The sequence below is a fragment of the Pelodiscus sinensis genome, chromosome 29 (assembly GCF_049634645.1).
Source record: "Pelodiscus sinensis isolate JC-2024 chromosome 29, ASM4963464v1, whole genome shotgun sequence".
Classification (NCBI taxonomy): domain Eukaryota; kingdom Metazoa; phylum Chordata; order Testudines; family Trionychidae; genus Pelodiscus; species Pelodiscus sinensis.
Genome location: NC_134739.1, coordinates 1,120,178 through 1,140,725, shown reverse-complemented (window position 1 = coordinate 1,140,725; position 20,548 = coordinate 1,120,178). Strand labels below are relative to the sequence as shown.

Sequence of the window (20,548 nt, the reverse complement as noted above, 5' to 3'; positions counted from 1 at the left end):
ATTTATCATCGAGAGACCTGAAGTGTTGAAACTTGAGTTTGCAAATGGGATTGCTGGTCCATACACTTCAGGAACAGGGTCCAATTAAGGTTTTTTTGGTTGGTAATTGTAAGATGACAGGGAAGGAACCCTATATAATGTCTCTCACTATAAACAAAAAGGAGAAGGTGTCTCCATGTTATATTAATACTTAACATCAGCTATAAAGTACTTTTAATCTTCAAAAGTCTTGCAAACTTTACACCAGTTAGTATCATTTCCATTTTAAAGGCAGGTAAGTTGTAGCACAGAGATGGCCCAGAGACTTACAACAGAAGGTGGAAGAACAGTAATTACAAAAAGCCAAGCTCCTTGCTCTCAGGTTCTGTGCTCATTCCATACCCTGTGTGCTCCCCCTCCTCTCAGATGCTGCTTACATCTTTTTTTTAAAACGCTGCAAAAAAAAAAAAAAAAAATCAAACGTTTTGAAAGCCTGAGGTAAGATCTACAAACTAGGTCAGGATCTAAAAAGTCAGTTCTTCTGTCCAATAACTTCCACCGCAAATCTTTAATGTGCATTTGATCAAAGTCAAGAGCCAGATGGTGTCAATTGTAACCCACAAACAACACAGAAAAGGGTGTTTTCTATGTCGGAGGTTGGTGAAATGCTGAGGTTCCCAGCATACAGACAGGCAAATGCCAGGACAGCTGCGCAGGGCAGATGGGTTCTTTGACAGCCTGATAATGCTGACTTGCTGGTAAATCTAGGACAGCCAATGTAGGACCATCTGTTTGCTGGAGAGGAAAGGTTCCTGCAGCAGCAGGTAGCCACTGCTCTGACTGAGAAATAAACCAACAGCAAGAGCAGCAGTATTTCTAACCTTTGCTTGAGAGCTAGTGAATACAGTTGGCAAAACATACAACAGGTTTGCATTTTATTTCCAATGGGATTTGGGATTTGTACAGCTGTGGTATAGACTGTTTCCAATCTATGAACACCACCCCCGGAGGGAGCTCTCCATGCAGTACGTGCCATTCTGTGGCACAGAAAGGCACCCTGAGCAGGAAGCTGGCTGTGCGAATTGTGGAAATAAATAACTCCATGTCATTGTGTTAACTGCATTAACTACTCAAGCTGGCTGGGATTTTTATGGATGCTTTTGAAATGTAAATTCTTCAGGGACAGTGAGTATCTGAGTCCCTGGAATGGCATTTGATGAGTTGTCCATCACACATGAGGCAGGGTATGTTACATTAGGCCAATTAATCTTACTGTTGCACCTGGAGGAGGGTCAGGGATCAATAAAGTCTAATGGAAGTTGAAGTTCAATTGGGCATAGCAGGTTGGGTCTGTATAAAGGGATGAAGGGGAGAACAGAAGGGGACTGGTACCTGTATGGAGAACAAAGAGATCTAGTTGAAAGGTTTAAATTCTTAGGGGTAATATCTGATACTAAAGTATCTGCTTGGAAAAATCATATAAACTATGTTAAATATAAACATACAGGAAGGATTAACTTGCTTAAAAATCTTGCTGGGACTGGTTCAGGGGTAAATAAGAAAACACTGCATTTCATATAAAGAGCCCAGTTACCGTCTACGGCTCCCAAACTTTTGGGTCAGCATCAAAATCAAGACTTAAAAAAATTAGATTTAATACAAGCCAGGCACTATGAATTTCACACTGTGCACTTGTTACAATACCTTCACGCATGCTACAGACAGCTTCTAGCAAAATGCCAGTGGCACTAAACAACTTAACTTTCTAGGCCACTGTTAATGGGAACTGTGGTGATAAAAGTACCTGAGGACTGTTGGGAATTGGATAGGCAAACTACAGCACACGATGTCAGAACTCAATGTGCCATCTGAGCTAGTGTGTGGACGCAGGAGTTGAAAGACAAGGAAAAGGTGAATGATAAAAAATCTTTTACAATCATGGGGAAATTAGCTACGGCCAGAAAGTTGCCGTCAAAGTCAAACATGGATTTCGATTTTATAAAAATATAAAGGTAGAAAAGAGACAGAAGCATTCTAACCAAGAGACAGATGAAAAGTGGAGTCGGTTTTATCAAATATATCTGCAGATGGGTCCAAACCAGACAAAATGGGAAGCCTGGGGAGGGCATACTGAACATCAACACTGGGAATTCGTACATCTGAAAGAATATCTGATTACTAGCTGTCAAGACAGACAAGCTAGTAGCAATAACGTTTGCATAAATTGGCTCTGGGATGCATGCCAATTAGCAGGTTTTTTTAGATTCAGTCTCAGCCCTTATGGCAATACAAAGGATCTCTCGGATGCAGCAGTGATTTAATCAATTAAATTGTATTTCTAACACCAGAGTTAGTGCAGATGGGGACACATGTAGCAGTCGCTTGGATCCCAGGGCAAATTGGGATAACAGGGAATGAAATGGCGGACAAAGCAGGTAGAAACATGACAGGAAAAGGCAAGTGACAGAAATAACCTTTAGTAACACAGCCCTGATAGTCACATGTGTGACGTAGTGGGGGGGTAACCTGCTAACTCTCTGGCTGCTGTCTGTAGCACCACCGAGCAGACAAGCGATGAGTCACTATGCAAAGAGGGTATCCCAACTGGTTTGGCCAGCTGACCCCCATGGAGAGAAACAAAGGAAGGTGGATGCTGCCCTGGCTGGGGGGCAGGGCTGGAGGAGAGTGAATTAGTTCCTGGCTGGAAAGCAGGGAAGAAGGAACTGGGGAGGGGGCTGGGATCCTCCCATCTCAAAGGGGCCACTGAGGCCTCTTAGCCCCAGTTCCTGTAACCAGATTACATCTGTGCTATGCTGTATCCTGGAGGAGCAATAAACCACCCTCAATTCTACTGGCTGGTGGAGTCTGTTTGCGCCATTTCGGGCTGCAGGAGATGGGGGACCCCCAACGCGCCGTCACACATGCTGCATCTCTCCCCATGCCATAGCAAAATAATGCCACGCATCTGTAACTGCTGCATATGAATGGAATGCTCCAATGTCTTGGGATGAAAGCATTCGCCAGCTGCACACAGGGAGAGAACTGGTCCCATTCAACCCAGATAGTTCCCTTTCTGGTAGGCCAGCAAAAGAAAACTTCCACTGGAAGTATTAGGAGCATCTGGTGAAGAGCTGGAATGGCATTTAGGAGAGAGCCCATTTCTGAGGGATTTCCACTTGGGCTGCTGAAAGCTAAGTATTGATATGCAGGCCTACATTTTCTCAAGTGATTTTGGGGGGCCCATTTGAGACTTTACAGGGAGAGTTTTAGAAAGTTCTGAGCATCTGCTCCCTGAAAAATTAGGACCCACTAAGGAGTCTCAATTTGGAGTCCCAAAATCATTTGTTACCTTTGACAATACTCGTTTTTGAAGCACCATCTGGGACTCTAAGTTTTGTGAAAAGGATAATACAAACTTCCGCCCTTATAGCTGTAACAGGTAGGTGCTGCTTACAAACATTAACGGAACTACTTCAATACAGTAGTTTGAAAGTCTCGTCTTCTGAACTGGAGCAAATCCTGCTGCCATGGAATTTGGCTTTTGTCCTGCAGATCACAAAAGGGGAGTTACTTACCTGTAACTGGAGTTCTTGATGTGTAGGACCTATCTGTATTTCACTGGATATAATGACCCCATATCCCAGCTGGTGGGGACCATTTTGATAGTTAATAACTTTGAGGTTCTCTGGGCGGAGGTGGCCTGCCCCTTAATTCTCTCTGCTATGGCTGCAAAGAGTCTGCGAAACTTTCAAAATGCTGTTCCCCCCCATATGTAAAACTTCAGAGCCCTTTGCCCACTGGTCCTCACTGGGGGAGTGTGGTTTGGGAACGAAAGCTGACAGATGGATTGAGGGAGGTGGAAACAGGAAACCACCTTTAGTAGAACCTTGGGGTGCAGGGGTCACGATACCTTGTCCTTCTGCAGTGTAGCAAAAGGAGGGTCTCCTATCTTAATATCTCCTTGCCCCCATTCTCCAAACCGCCTTGCAGAGGTAACTGACTAGGAAAGCTACTTTCTTAGAAGAGAAAGAGCAGGAGCCAAGAGAGCTGAAGGATGGGGTTCATTAATAATGCAAGGACTGTTGTGAATGTTTTGGCAGGTGCCCCAATCCTACAACGTTTGCAGAAACAAGCTAACCAGTATAGAAAATAACATCCTGACCAAATAAAGAATAGAAAAAGTTTTTCGATAAAAATTTGAAAAATGCATCACCAAGAATAATGGACAGTTGAACCTTCGACTTGGACCATATGGCAGCAAGAAGGGACTAAAAACGAGCTTGGTCCATGTATCGCCTCAGGCGAAACCATGAGGTGTAGCCATGTAGTTAAAGTGTAGTCTCATGCAAGGTAATATGGAGCAAACCTTGCCAGTCAGCCTGACTAGCAGAAAGGAACAGCGTCGTGCTGTCAGTGAAGATGCATTAGTAGCTGTTTGTTATTAATGTTAAAACAGAAACAGAGCAGAAGGGTCCTTGTGATTCACTGTTGTTACCGTCTACTCTTAAGATTGTTTTGTCCTTTAATTTAAGAGTGTCAGACGGGGGTGGGGCTGGTTTATGGATGAATTTGCAATGGCGGTAGTTACTTTCATCTTAGAATACTTTGTACTAGATCTGGTTTTACAAAAGCAACTCTGAGCTCCTTGCTTGTGTGAAGCAACTATGTAATTTCTGTCTGTGAGAGTGAAGAATGTGCTTGTTTCAAAAGAGATTACAGGCAGTCCCCGACATACGAATGGGTTACGTTCCGAACATCTGATCGTTAAGTCAGAAATACCCTTAAACGCGCTGCCTGGGCTGTTGGAAAAACTTGACATACATGATTCTCAGCTCGAAAATATTATAATGGGAGGTTGATAGTAGGTACGGATGGTCATAAGTCGTTGTGTTTGTAAGTTGGGGAGTGGCTGTAGTCTGAAGGCCTGCACAGCATTCAGATGGTCAGAGGAGGGGACGAAGACTTGGGGGTGCAAAGGGTCTATCGAATGTGCCCTGAGTATTTGGTGGCAGATGAAGGGTGGACTGATGGCAAGCACCTATCCCTTAGGACAAGATAGCTGTGATATGAGAAGAAAAACATGAGAAAACAAGTACTTACCAAATGGCAAATGATTACAGCATGATGGCACAAAACTTACTGATCCCAATGAAGGAAAACTACTATGAAAAGGGACTGCTTTGCCATGGTTTTGGGGTTCCATCCTGCCAAGATCCAGACCAAAAGAGCCACACTCCTCCCTTGCACTCATCCTAATCGGCCACTAGTTTGATGCAAGCAACATACTGGTAACAGCACCAGGACGATGTGTCTAAATGCATATGCCTTTTAGTTTATATTCTAAATAAAAAAAGTGCATTGCCTTTTCCCCTAAGAATATCGTGTGCTTCTTATAAGCATAATAGAGGCAATGCAAGGGTGCATGCATGGAGCGACAAACAGTGCTATTTTGAAAAGCTCTGGGTACATGGACATTGCCCTCAGCTGAATACAAATAGAAATCATCCCTCGAAGAACAACCAGGGCTCGCTTGCAGACAAGAACCACATAGGTCATACAGTTATGAACTGAGTTGAGAGAAAATTAACACCGCTCTATGGAAACTCGCAACTTGGAACGACTAGATTTTTATTGGCAAGAGCTGATAAATATCTAGTTCATCGAACATGCACACAAATTGAGGAACAAATATCTCTATCAACAACAGAAATTTAGAGATGGGCAAAGTAAGAAAGTGGGGCTTGAGAACTTGTTGGCTTGATTTAAGAATATTTGCAATAGTTTAATGTGATGCTGGCAGTTTGTATTTTAGTGATTATAAAGGTTTAATTTTTTTGAATCTCGACATCTACTGTCTGAATAATTATTGTCCAACTCCCACTCAATTTCCTGAAACCATCAAAATTTAAATTGATAAAAATCTAAAAATGTTTAAAACTAGACCAATATTATCCATCAAAATTAAATTAAAAAAACCAACTTTTGCCAAGTCTAGTAATTTGGTTTTTTTGCTCTTAACACAGCTTCTGCTAAAATGTTTCCACTGAAGTAAGTTAAAAAGTTAGCTCATTTTCTCCATGACCAATATGGACACAGGTCTTTAAGGTGCTGCAAGACTACTTGTTGTTTTTAAAATGTTTCCAGTTACAGACTAACTCATGGAGCTTATGGATGGCAAGAGGAGCCATGTCGGTCTCTATGAAAACTGGCTACATTCTACCACCTTCTACGGGTGCTAAATTTAAAGAGATGAAACGATCCTCTATCTGTTTTCTGAACTAGTTTTCATGAGTGGTTTCCTTAGAATAGCAGATAGCATCAGTGGTTGAAAAACAAGCTAAAAGGGATGATAGTAAATAGCATGTTAAGAATTGTCACTTCCTGGAACTGCTCCTGTTCAATTTCTCCATCAGCCTCTGAAAGTGAAACTCAGATTACACAAGAATTTTTTTCCCCCCAGACAAATATCTAAACCAACCTAAAATATTAATCCAATTGTTAGATCAGTTTTGCCAGTTGTATATGGGCCGTCCAGACTATTTGTGTACACACACACACACACACACACACACACACACACACACACTGTAATTTATTCCTACTATCCCTCCACTCTCAGTAACTTCTGTAGGACAGAAGGTTGGATTAAGGATGTTAAGGACTAGTCGACTATCCTATACGCAAATGCTTATCGAATAGTCCATCCAACAAGTCGCTCCCCCTCCCCACTGCCTCTATCAGATACAGGCCACAAGGGGGCGGGAGGGGGGAGAAGAAGGGGGAATTGAGAGTGGCAGCATCACTCAGAGCTGCCCCTGGACTCCGTGTGGAGCTGCCCCTTTGAAACGCCATGGCAGCATTTCAAAGGGGGCAGCATTGCGCACAGCCCAGGATCAGTTGTGCAGCACTGCCCCTTTGAAACACCGCCTAGGCATTCAAAGTGGCAGTGCCAGATGGAGCCCGGGGTCAGCTGGGGACTCCCTATCTGACCCTGGGCTCCATGCGGCATTTCTGCAGAGCCCGGAGTCAGCTGGAGAGTCTCCAGCTGATCCCAGGGCTCTGCGGGGCACTTCCACGGAACCCGGGATCAGTCTTGAGCTGACCCCGACTTCACGTGGCATTTCAAAGAAGCAGCTCCACATGGAGCCTGGGGTCAGCAGGGGACTCAGAGTACCCTGTTGACCCCAGCCTCCACATGCGTGCTTCCACTTTGAAATGCACAAGAGCCCCCGCTGGGGCTCTTCTACATTTCAAAGGTGGAATGCAGAAGTGCCTATTGGCTAATTGAGTAGTTGATGGAAATTCCTTCGACTAGCAAAGTAACCAATATTTAACATCCTTAGGTTGGATAACTGGTCTTGGGAAGGCTGCAGTAAAACCTAGGTAGAGTTCAGGCTCCCAGTTTTGAATTTGTTACAAAGAGAAGGAAGAGACCTTTACAAATCTCAGATCAATAGTCTCAGAGGGGGAACCTTGTTAGTCTGTAACAAACAATGAATGGCCCTGCAGCACCTTAGAGGCCAACAAAAAATGTGGATCATGAGCTTTCATGGGCACAGCCCAAATCTTTGGATGAATGGGATAAAGGGGTCCAGGGTACAAATAAATGGCAGAAAGGAGATGGAGAAGGAAAGAGAAGGAAGAAAAATCTTGTCAGAGCGTCCGTGCTAAATGAGGCTAATAGAGTGGGCTGTAAGTGCCCCATTCTTAGCTTTTAACACCCAAATGACATCAAAAGCTAAGTATGGGGCACTTACAGCCCACTCTATTAGCCTCTTTTAGCACAGACACTCTGACAAGATTTTTCTTCCTTCATCTCCTTTCTGCCATTTATTTGTACCCTGGACCCCTTACCCCATTCAGCCGAAGATTTGGGCTGTGCCCACGAAAGGTCATGATCCCATCCACGTTTTGCTGGTCTCTACGGTGCTGCAGGAACCAGTCTTTTTTCTTGGAGTCACTGTGGATAGTTCTCTGAAAACATCAACTCAAAGTGCAGCAGCAGTCAAACAAGCAAGCAGAATGTTAGGAATAATTAAAAATGGGATAGAGAATCTCTTGCTGCCTCTATATAAAACCATGGTACACCCACATCTTGAATACTGCGTACAGATGTGGTCGCCTCATCTCAAAAAAGATATACTGACATTGGAAAAGGTTCAGAAAAGGACAACAGAAGTGACTAGGGGTTTGGAACAGGTCCCATATGAAGAGAGATTAAAAAGAATTGGACTTTTCAGCTTAGAGAAGAGGAGACAAGGGGGGAATATGATAGAGGCCTATAAAATCATGACTGGTGTGGAAAAGTGAATAAGGAAAAGTTATTTACTTATTCCCACAATATAAGAACTAGGGGTCACCAAATGAAATTAATAGGCAGCAGGTTTAAAACAAACCAAAGGAAGTTTTTCTTCGCACAGCACACAGTCAACCTGTGGAACTTCTTGCCAGAGGATGTGGTGAAGACCAGGACTTTAACAGGGTTCAAGAAAGAGCTAGATACTTTCAAGGGGGTGAGGTCCATCAATGGGTATTAGCGAGGATTGGTAGGAATGGTGTCCCTAGCCTCTGTGAGGGTATGTCTACACTACCCCACTAGTTCGAACTAGCGGGGGTAATATAGTCATCCGCAGTTGCAAATGAAGCCCGGGATTTGAATTTCCCGGGCTTCATTTGCATGAAGCTGGCTGGCGCCATTTTTAAATGCCGGCTAATTCGAACCCCGTGCCGCGTGGCTACACGCGGCACGGAGTAGCTAGTTCGGATTAGGCTTCTCTTGGAACGAGGAGTACAGCTAGTTCGGATTAGAACCTAATCCGAACTAGCTACTCCGTGCCGCGTGTAGCCGCACGGCACGGGGTTCGAATTAGCCAGCATTTAAAAATGGCGCCGGCCGGCTTCATGCAAATGAAGCCAGGGAAATTCAAATCCCGGGCTTCATTTGCAACTGCGGATGACTATATTACCCCCGCTAGTTCGAACTAGTGGGGTAGTATAGACATACCCTGAGAGGCTGGGAATGGGTGACGGGAGAGGAATTGCTTGAGGATTCCCTATTCACTTCTTCTGGGGCATCTGGCGCTGGCCACTGTCAGCAGACAGGATACTGGGCTAGATGGACCTTTGGTCTGACCCAGTACGGCTGTTCTTATGTTGTGCCCACGAAAGCTCATGATCCCATCTACATGTTTTGTTAGTCTCAAAGGTGCTGCAAGGACCATTAATTGTTTTTTAAGTTCTCATATCAATAGAAATTAAGGCTGTCAATTAACGTGCATTAACACCTGTGATTAATGCAGATCACAATTAGTGTGTTAATTTTTTTTAACATATTAATCGCAGGAATTTCAGCAGTGCTGTCCTTTTGAAACGCTGCCACTTCATTTCAAAGGGCCAGCACCTGTGGTCAGCATGCAGCGCTGCCGCTTTGAAGCATCGCCCTGGCATTTCAAAGGGGTAGTGCAATGCTGCCTGGGGTCAGCTGGGGACTCCAGACGATCCCGGGCTCCATGCAGTGCTGCCTCTTTGAAATGCTGCTGCTATGTTTCAAAGGGGACAGCGTGAGCAGGGCTTGGGATCAGCTGGGGACTTCAGCTGATCATGGGCTCCTGCCATGCCGCCCTGGGGCGGTATTTCAAAGGAGCAGCTGCACTGAGCTTGGGGTCAGCTGAGGACTCCATCTGATCATGGGCTTGCGCTGCCCCTTTGAAACACCGCCACAGCATTTCAAAGGGGCAGCACATGCGATTAATCGCAATTACATTTTTTAATCATGCAATTAATTGCGATTAATTTTTTTTAATCACTTGACAGCCCTAATATAAATGTTTTATAACTAAAAATATTTAAGAGTCACTTGCAGTGTTAGAAACTCTAAAAACTGTATTATGCAGGGCACCCGAGAACTTGAAAGTGAAATTGATTCTCATCAGAAGTGAAACACGGGAGTCTTACTCCATTCTCAGTAATAAAGGAAATGCAAAAAAGGGTTTTTAATAATTGAGTGTTATTGATTGAATTTTAACTAGCATTTGCTGAAGCACTGCTGAATTCCATTTGTCCTTGTCTATGCCAGTAACATCCCTAGTTCACACAGGACCTTGCAGTTACACAGAAATAAGCACTGGTGAGGCTGCATGCATCCAACAGTCTTTGTCAGTAATGGGTAATTTTCCTAGTGCACACAAAGCTTAAGTGACAGATTAATTTGACACCACCAGCTCTAAGGCCCTTCCTTTTGTGTGGAGATTTTCTGCCATTACACAAGACAGTTATTTCCTTGGAGTGATGATTGTGCATTAACATGACAACACCATTTCATTTTTAGTCAATGTGAGCTAATATTTCTTTCTGCCCCAATGAGACAAACATTAATCAATATTATACACAAAAAACTACATTAGAAGAATATTAAGGCTGTAAAGTACTTAAAAGTTGGCCTTAAATCCTGTCTGTGCAACTTTATGGCTTCTTTGTGCATATGCAGTAAATAAACAAGTCTTTATTTACATGTTCATGTGCTATTTTTTCCACACTATCCTGTGCTATTCAGTGCATATGATTACATTGCTAAGGGGACGAGTCAGGGTTGCGTACTGAAGAAGATTGGTCTGTAGGATGCCTTTGTCTTTTGTTGAGGAAATGGGAAGATAAGTTTGAGCAATGCAGGAGTGGCAGGAAGAGAAAAGATGGTCTCATGGTTAAGCACTTGAATGACAGGCTAGAGAACTGTGTACTACCCCTGTCTCTGTTCCCAAGTTCCTCTGGGAGTTAGTCAACTCACTGAAGCCAAACTGCCGAGGTGGTTGCTAAACGTTTATTCGTTTTCTGGATGCCAAACCTTGTTCTTGGAAACTGCTGAACCATTTTGACTGAAATATTTGGGGGAGGGTGCTGAGGGAAATCAGACTAAAAAGGTGCCCACTGTGGATTTTCAGCCCACACAGATAAAGTCCAGCAAAACGGTAAGTCACTGAAAACAGGGTTTTATGGGAAATGTTAAGAGACCTTTCCAAGCAACATTACCAGCCCCACTTAAAATTCTCCTTCCAAACCATTTCCAGTGGGGTGCAGGGGCAATGGAAGTGTCACGTTTCACCCCTAAAGGGTTTGCACACCTTAATCTATCATTCTTGTCAACACAAGCAAGTTGTGCCGTTTTAACAAAAGAGGTAACTTCAAACAGCCCAAACAAATCTGCCTAACTCATGTGGACAAGATGCTAATTCCAAAATGTCTCAACACATCACCTGAGCAACATCTGGAAATTGCGGGGGGGGGGGGGGGGGGGGAGGAGGGGGCAACAGTCATAAAAATGAGGAAAAAAAGCAGACACTGAAAACCAGACACCCAACAGAATTAATTAAAAAGTAAATCTAGGACCTCCTTGTCAGTGATAACTGTGGGCAGGATTTTTAAATGAAGGTGGCTTGAAAAACAAAATAGTTAAGATTACAACTCAGTAAATACTAGATTTCTCCATTCTGAGGCGAAACCGAAAACATGGCTTAATTCAACTTAACTCTTCTCAAAAAACATTTTAAAATAATTTTGAGTTGATCCAACTGTTTCGGATTGTCTCTAAAGGACTGTTTCTTTTGATTTGTTTCTAGTCAACTAAAATATCTTGGTTGATTTTAACTATTTTATTTTATGTTTTAAATATATAGGCCAAATTTGAAAATGAAATGCTATTACAAAACAAAATATTTTGAATTTTTTAAAAAAAGTTCTGCCAGAATTAATTGAATTTCACCAAAATGTACATAGTTCCAAAGGCCTGAAAAATGCATTTTCAGTAAAAACTATTTGCTCCTCACTTTGGTTAAAATCCAGGGTTATGGTCTCCATTATGTAATATTCCCATTTGCAGGATGGAAATGTGTCTAGTTATAAAAATGCACGGCAATCCTTTCAATCTGGCAAATGCCCAAACCATTACGTTAAGAATCATTCAGTAGCCTGGACTCCTCATCCTTTATTCAGATAGCAAACTTCATTCTGCTCCAGGGACTGGCTTTAAAATCTCTCGAGTCTTTGTTTGCAGTAACTATGTGTCATCTATATACCTAGGGACAGCAAAGAACATTTGTCAAGTCCTTTGTTTACATCAAACATGTTTTATCTCCTGCAACTGCCTGCGATTCTAATTTTTCTTTACTTTTAAGTAGCAATTAATGTGAGTTGTTATGGTTAAGTCTATGCCCACCCACCAATGTTTTAAACAATTATAAATTAACAAAGGAAGCCTTGAACACAGGAAGAACAGTCAGCACTGCAGACAATTTTATTCTACATTTTATTTATATCATGATGATTTCTACACTACACATGCAGTACTTTTACACTTTCAACTAACCATTGTGTCATCACTGTTAATGTTGCTTAAAAATCTTCAAGGCTAGGCTATTACCAAAGGTATCTGGAAGAATTATTTTCAGAATCCTTTTAACCAACTTTCTGACTTGACAGTGGAAACATGCAAGTTGAAATGGTCAATTGGAAATGTACGAGGCCTTCATAACTAGATGGTTTTCTGAATCCTTTGAAGCAGAGATCACAGGAAGAGGCATGATGGCCTCTTGGTTAAGAGAGAGACTGAGATGGAGGCTGGAGATCAATATCTGACTGTCAAACTTACTGTGACTTTGGGACAACCCACGGCTCTCAGATCCCTTCTCTGAAGAGACAGAACCTTCTCATCCCTCGGCTTGTCAGTTTAGAGCAGGGCCTCGCAACCTCTTCAAACCACAGAGCCAAACTACATCACAATTCAGAACAAGTGGTCAGCAAAGAGCCGTGTAAGAATGCCTATTTACAGGACTGAAAATAAACAGCGTACTATTACTGCTCATTGACACGATTAATAGCAGCATAAATGAAACACTGAACTCACAACAGACTATTTCAAGGGACTTCTGGTGCTGGGGTGCAGTCTGTGGATGTGGGGGTGCAGGAGTCAGGGCTGAGGTGTGAGGGGCTCAGGGCAGGGGGTTAGGATGCTGGGGGTGGGAGATTCAGGAGGCAGGGGAGGGTGCTGGGGGTGGGAAATTGAGTATGCAGGGGAACCTGGGGGCTGGATTACCTTACCTGGCTGGGGCTGGGCTGCTACACCTGGGTGGCAGCAGCTGGATGAGGGGCTGGGGCAAGATCCCCAGAGCCACATCGTGACCTCCCCTCCTACCCATGTCACAGTGGGGGAGGAGGGGACCACCAGCCTTCCTGCAGCCAGATGGGGGCTGGACTGCGGGGCCTACCCCAGGATCAGGGCTGGGGACCGTATTCTGCGGTCATATTCCCAGGTTTCATTTTAAATCAAGTATAATATTATGTCCAGCACAAAAGGTTTCAACATTGTCATTATCTATGGCAGGGCTGAAGCTTTTTTGGTTTGGGGGCCACTGACCCAGAGAAAAATCAGTTGGGGACCACACAAGTGCAAAGCAAAAAAAACCCCCAAACTCCCCAACCATCACGGATGTGGCCCCCAACTGAAACGCCACACTCCTCTGGTGCTCCGGCCCCATGAGGGGGGAGGGTAGGTAGGCCTGTGGTTCAAGGCTTTGGGCCTGATATTCTCTTCAGGGGCTCCGGGATTAGTGGAGTTTGTGGGCCCACCTAGTTCTGTGGTAAGGCCAAAAATGAGGGGTTAAGTGGTCCTGCCTTGGGCAGGGGGCTGGACTTGATGACCTCCTGAGGTCTCTTCCAGCTCTGTGATTCTAAGTGTGCAGGACAGGGCTGCCAGTGAGTGGGGTAGAGCCGGGGGTGCAAGATCTGGGCAGGAGGTCAGGTGCAGGGGGGAGGCTGGGACTAGGATGCTGGTGAGGGGGGCAGGAGCAGGCTGGGAGTGCGTGGTCTCAGTGGGCATGAGGGGGTGGGGTGGCACTTCGCACCTCGCTGCCAGCACTGCATCCCATGCACGGCCTCCTGGCGCCCCTAGTGCCCGGCACTGGGGAAAGCCTCCAGGAAGCGCGTTCCTGAGCTGCTGTTCCCCCAGCCGGGGGTGGGAAGAGAAGCAGCAGCGCGTGGAGCCGCTTCTGGCTCTGCTTCTTCCCGCAGGCTGGATCCAGCAGGGAGGCTTGGGGCTCCCTTTCCCGCTCCGCAGGAAGCTGCAGCTGGAACTTGCTATGTATCGATGGCCAGGCCCACGCCGCAGCCGAAGCTCGGCTAAAGGTATGCAGTTTGTGGCTGGAGTCGACGTACCTCAAGCCAAGCTTTGGTACTCTCCTCGCAGGGGGAGGGCAACGGGAGAAACGCTCCCTATCGATTTCCCTTATTCCGCAGGAGTCTCAGCATCAACATTTGATTCAGAGTCTTTATCAGACGCTTTAAATCAAAATCCACCACCGCAGAGCCACTCTCCCGGGAAGCGAGGACGTGGCCTAAAGCTCTGACTCAAGATTTGACTCATCTGTGACACACTGACTCTGCTCCTACCGGGCACTTCAAAGTGAATCACACTACCTGACACTTTGGGTGTTGCCCACAAGCTGTCACTCTCGTCGGTATAACTTGTGGCTCAGGTGTGTGCACGAGCCGCCCCCGAGCGATGTAAGTTACAATGACCTACGCGTTAGCATGCATGCTGCTATGATGGGAAGAGAGCGTCTCCAGCAGACAAAGCTGTTGCCTCTTGCACAGGGGGATTCTGATGCAAACAGGGGAGCTTTCTCCCACTGGCAAAGAGCGTCTCCGCCAGATGTGCTACAGTGGCACAACTGCCATGTGCCCCGCATTAGTGCTCCCAGTGTAGACCAGTGTTCCCTCGAAGCTGCACGGCTCAGAGCTTCCCAGGTGATTCATCAGCCCCACCCCATCAGGGGCTCAGGGCTTCATGCACAGGGCTGGTTAATCACCTGCTGCCCCTTCTTTACAGCAAGGCCTAGGAAACGTTTCACAATCTTTTAAACAAGTAAAACCATTCCTGCAATAAGGGGCCATAAATCAAAATTCTTTTGCTATTTATGTAGCCAACAGTCGACCTGTCGGCTAATCATGGCAAGCCACAATTGCACTGAACACTGGGAACATCCCAAGTACGCCTTGGCTGCCATAGCAGGTTGGTCAAAAACATCGAAAGCTACGCTCACCCTAGACAAGGCACTCCCACTAATAAGGGTGGCACTGAAGTGGGCGGTGGATTTTCTCAATCAAGGTCTCATAGCTCAGGAACTTGTGTCTCAGGGTATGTCTACACTACAATGTTAGTTCGAACTAACGGAGGTTAGTTCGAACTAACATTCATAGCCGCTACACTAGCGCTCCGCTAGTTCGAATTTGAAACAAACTAGCGGAGCGCTTAGTTCGAACTAGGAAAACCTCATTTTACGAGGATTAAGCCTAGTTCGAACTTACTAGTTCGAATTAAGGGGTGTGTAGCCCCTTAATTCGAACTAGTGGGAGGCTAGCCCTCCCCAGGTTTCCCTGGTGGCCACTCTGGCCAACACCAGGGAAACTCTATGCCCCCCTCCCGGCCCCAGATCCCTTAAAGGGGCACGGGCTGGCTACGGTGCCCATGCCAGGTGCAAGCCTGCCAGCACCCAGCCAGCAGACCCTGCACCTGGCACGGCACAGAGCCACCCGCCTGATGTCCCCCAGCCCATCCCCTCTTCCCGGGACCAGGCTGGTGGCTCCCGGGAGCTTGCCCTGGACTGCAAGAGGCGGGCACCTTCCTGGGCTAGTGCGGACATCGTGGACCTCGTTCACGATCTCTGCACTAGGCACAGGAAAGTGGCCGGCTAGGGCAGGAGAGCTGCCAGCCTGGCCACCCAAGAGCAGGTGTGCAAGAGAATCAAGGGGGTCCAGTGAGACCCCCGACCCTGAGCCCTGAGCTTACAATGGCCGTCCTGGGTCAGACCAAAGGTCCATCTAGCCCAGTAGTCTGTCTGCCGACAGCGGCCAACCCTAGGAACCCTGGAGGGGATGGACCGAAGACCGTGACCAAGCCATTTGTCTCGTGCCATCCCTCTCCAGCCTTCCACAAACTTTGGGCAGGGACACCACTCCTACCCCCTGGCTAAGACTACTCCATGGACCCAACCTCCATGACTTGATCTCACTTCCCTTTCAACTCTGTTCTAGTTGTAGCCTTCACAGCCTCCTGCAGCAAGGAGTTCCACAGGTTAACTATTTGCTTTGTCAACAACAACAACTTTCTCTTACTAGTTTGAAGCCTGCTACCCATTCCTTTCCTTTGGTGTCCTCTAGTCCTTCTTTAGGGGAACTCATGAAGAACTTTTCTGAATGCACCCTCTCCACCCAACCCCTGTTTTTAGAGACCTCTATCCTGTCCCCGCTCCATCTCCTCTTTTCTAAGCTGAACAGTCCCAGTCTCTGTAGCCTCTCTTCATCTGGGACCTGTTCCCAACCCCTGATCATGTTAGTTGCCCTCCCCTCTCCCAGCCTTTCTCTTCCCCTCTCCCACCTCCTTTTCCCAGTCTCCCCCAGTTTTGTTCAATAAAGACAGAGTCAATGTTGGAAGAAACGTTATCTTTATTTTGTACATCAATAAGAAGGGGGGCTAGGGAAGGGTAAGTGGAAGGAGGTGAGGGAGGAATGGGGTACGAGCCCCCGATGGGGAGGACTGGGCTGGCTCTGCGGGCTTCTGGGGGTGGAAGCTCTCCTGCAGCCCCCCGATTGCCCCCTCTCCCCAGATGGCAGCCTGCGGCAAGTGCAGCCGGTCTGATGGCCGAGTGGTGTGATGTGCCCAGTGTGGGTACTCCGGGCAATCCAAGCCAGGACTGCTTTGCAAGCGGGGCACCCCTTAGAACTGTCTGTCCGGGGTGGGGGTCGGGACCCTTTAAGCGCAGCCCTCGGCTAGCCTGAGACAGCATCTCCACGCTCTAAGTCCTCCTCTGATGCCCTGCCGGCACTGCTTCCGGCCATCCTTAAGCCCTGTTCAGGGTCCACTCAATGTGGACTTGCTAGTTCGAATTAGCAAAACACTAATTCGAACTAGTTTTTAGTTCTAGACGCGTTAGTTCGAATTAGCTTAGTTCGAATTAACTAATTCGAACTAAGTTAGTTCGAATTAGCGCTGTAGTGTAGACGTACCCTCAGAGATGTAAGAGTGACCACGATACATGTCCCTCAAGGACCAAAAATGTCATAACTTGTGTTATATTTTAACTGAAAGCTCTCCAGGGCAGAACTGTCCTTTTCTTACATGCACAGAGTACATGCTAACGTGAAACCCTGATCTGTAATTGGTCCACCATATGCTACTGCGATGTAAACATTACCACCATCCTGTGTGCCTTGGCCTATCCATCGTAAGTAGGTACAGCTTATTAATAGTAAGGGCTGATAATAAATTACCTGCCCATAAGAGGGAGAGAGTGTTTTCACTGACTTCTGCTAAGCACTTCAACGTCCATGTCAAGGTGAGGAATGCAGTCGAACATCAGTTACAGATCACTTCTAACCGGCTTGTGCAGCCTTCCAATGCTTCTCTAGGAAGGCAACGGCCATGTGTCAGGACTGAAACAAAACAGCTCAAGCCCATGATTTAGGAACCGCTTTCTTAGAACTAAAGACAAAGTTCCTGATAGTTTTCGGCAGCATCTTTCACAATCCAAACATTTCTGAAAATTCCCTCTCCAGTTCAGGACAGTGATGGCAGACTGGAGATGCACCAAATGAGACCCAGTGCTAACTGCTAACTCCAAACTCCACCAGCATGTACAATGAGCAAAGCGCCCAGCCTCAGAAGAGGTGGACTCCAAAAAGGGGGAGGAGTCGGGCTCAGAGAAGGAAGGGAAAGACCGGTTTGCATTAAAGCTGGCATGTAAGCGATTACTTTCACATTAGGGACTCCAGCCCAGAAAGGTTTACTGTGATTGTTACAAAGGCTAGGGCAGGTTTAATGCGAACACAAGTTACCTTTAGTCTTTCTGTGTGTCTAGACTGTAGCCTAAAACAGCGACGTCCAGAAAGGCAATGAATTACGTTTTAACAGATGCGGTTGAAATGAGGTTGTCTCCCTCCCACACGGCAATTTGGACTATGGATGTGCACTGTACCTCCTGCGTATGGCTGCTATGTGTGCGCCCGCAAAAAGGTTTCTAGGTCACATTACGTAGAAGATTTGCGTTTCTGCCCGCAGAGTGCACGGGGGAGGTACTGAACAGCACTTTGGTGCACACTGCTAGTCACAGCCCCAGAGTCTGAGCTGCAGGGCAGTGTAGACAGAACCTAAGTTAAGCCGCTGAGCAGTGAGCAGAGCTGTAACCTCCACTCTTTGGAAATGGTCACTCGTATTCCATGTGTGGATCTTCATTTACGATGACCAGCACGGCAAATCACATCAAAGCAAACTCTTGCCCATCGCCATGCATTGCTTCTGAAGTTTTGAGGATGTGTCACATGCCAGAGGCGACTGGTGAAGGGTGGCAGAGGCCCAGAGAAGAGCCGGGACAGCCCCTCCCTGCCTCTTCCCTTCCTCCCAAGCAGTGCAGCTCAGGGAACTCTCGGGGGCAGCAGCAGGTGTCAGCAGCAGGGGTCTGCCCCCCACACTCACCAGCAGCGGCATAGGGATTTTTTGGAGGAAGGGGTGAGTTGGAGAGGGAGACAATCACAAATCCCGACAAGCAAAGCATCTTGGTCTGATACCAGCATAGACTGGGGCCAATGGTACCTGGGGGCTGCTTCCTTACCCCAGGCAGAAGGTGCACACCCCACAGTGCAGTTTGAGGGACAGGGGAAGATGCATGAGAAGGAAATAGTAAAACCAGGAGAGGCAGGAAGAGGGGGACGGATTCCTGGTATTTGAAGGGACTCACTGGAAGCCGAGTCTGGGGAGCAGCTCTTTGCGAGTGAGGGGTGATCCACGAGAGGTGCATCAGTCATTCCCAGCACCCAGAAGCTGAAAAATCAGCAGGATCTAGTGACAGTGACAGTAGGAGGAACAAATGACTTGTCCCCTGCTGTTGCTCTCCCCACCCCTCATGTGTATTGCCCACTCCTGAGGCAGCTCCTTGGTCCCTCCTCCCCGTCCCCAGAGAGGGCTCAGATACAGACAATGCTGTGGCCTCTCAGAGGAGCCTTTCCCCTGCCTTGAGTGGGCACAGGAGAAAGAAACATCTGTGCCCAGATGGGCTTCTCCACAAAATAACAGCATGGCAGAAAAGGTGTTCTGCAATTCAAACCTCACATTTCTTTGCACCTGCAAATATGGTGGGATGCCTTCAGTCATTTGATGGGCTGGGGGCCATACAACCACAGCCCTGGAGAACCTCAGCTGGCTCCCCCCCACTTCTACTGAGAAACCAAGTAGGCTCACTTAATGGCCATGTCATTTAAAAAGGAAAACCTCGAGAGGGTAAAACCGCCTGCATTAATCATGCAGACCCCTAACCTAGATGAACCACTCAATGTCTTACCAAGTTAACAAGGTTTCCATTTCAAAACTTTATGATTGTTCTTTAACCTGGATATGCACCATGCTAGTTTTATGCCACATTAATGACAAACATTTTGCTGAGTGTGAACTTCAAACAAGAAACCTGAAGGATTGAAAAATCGTTATGGAAGCTGAGTTCTCTCAGCTGGATAATGTCGTATGCACGGGAGAAATCAGACACAGAAACAGCAACGTAAAACAAACTGGAACAACAAATTCCATGATGCAGCAAATACTCCAACAGCCAGAGACAGGGCCCTAGACTGGGAGGGCTCTGAGTTACTCAGTGAAGTCTTTCCCAGGCAGCAGTCTGGTGGGTCTCACCCATGTGCTCAAGGCTGTACAGTTCACTATATCTGGAACTGGAAAGGAACATTTCCCTGGGTAAGATTGACAGAGGCTTGTTTTTTGCCTTCCTCTACAGAATGGAGCATTGGTCACTCATAGGTTAAAACTAGGACATACTGGACTGTCTGTAACTTGAAGTCCAAGTCATCATCAAGGACTCGAGTAACTGAGCCAGGGGTTCTGGCACTAATGCCGGAGTGGGCTGGGAGAGGTTCTGTTACCTGCACTGTGCAGGTGATCAACAAGAGCAGTTCTCAAACTGGACCTCCAAGGAGTCCACGAGTCATGTCTGCTGATCACCCCTCCTCCTCCTTCCCAGTATCTCTGACATGCTGTGCAACAGCCGTTCAGCAAGGTGCACGAGGCCCCGGAGGGGAAGCGGGGGGAAGATGGGTGCACAGGGAAGGGGCAGAAATGCGGGGAAGAGGAGCAGGAGGAATGAGGGTGGGAAGGGGGGTGGAGCCATGGGGAAGGGATGAAGTGGAGGTTGAGCACCCCCAGGGAAGATCAGAAGCCAGCTTGAGGGTCTGTGAAAAGGGGGGTGTTTGGGTGCTAACATTTCAGAACTGCTGAACTAGGAGATTACAGTGGCTCCCTCTGACCTTAAAGTCCATGAGCACTTTTCTGCTCCCATTTCTCTCCCAGCCACAAGTTACAAAGCAGTTCACTAGGTAACCACGTAACTGCTGAAAATCCCAGTGGGTAGTTACATGCTGCGGGGTCTGCAGTACAAGCTTTATCCTGCAGAGCCCTAGGGCAGCAGCCGGCTCCCTTGAAGCCAGTGTGTCCGGGCTGCTGGCCCTGCTCCCAGGGAGCCGACTG

At 46.8% G+C, this 20,548-nt stretch overlaps 1 protein-coding gene across 3 annotated transcripts in view; it reads right to left on the bottom strand.

Moving 5' to 3' along the window:
* Positions 1-20,548, bottom strand: part of MYO1D (myosin ID) — a 301,918-nt gene that overhangs the window by 58,962 nt on the left and 222,408 nt on the right. The window contains exon 22 of one of the 3 annotated variants that reach the window (XM_075911436.1): positions 197-433. The exons of the other annotated variants lie outside the window; for them this stretch is intronic. Coding sequence (XP_075767551.1) covers positions 358-433 — 76 coding nt within the window. The 3' untranslated portion in view covers positions 197-357. Of the gene's footprint in view, positions 1-196; positions 434-20,548 lie in introns of those variants that run through there. 3 annotated transcript variants of the gene reach the window in all.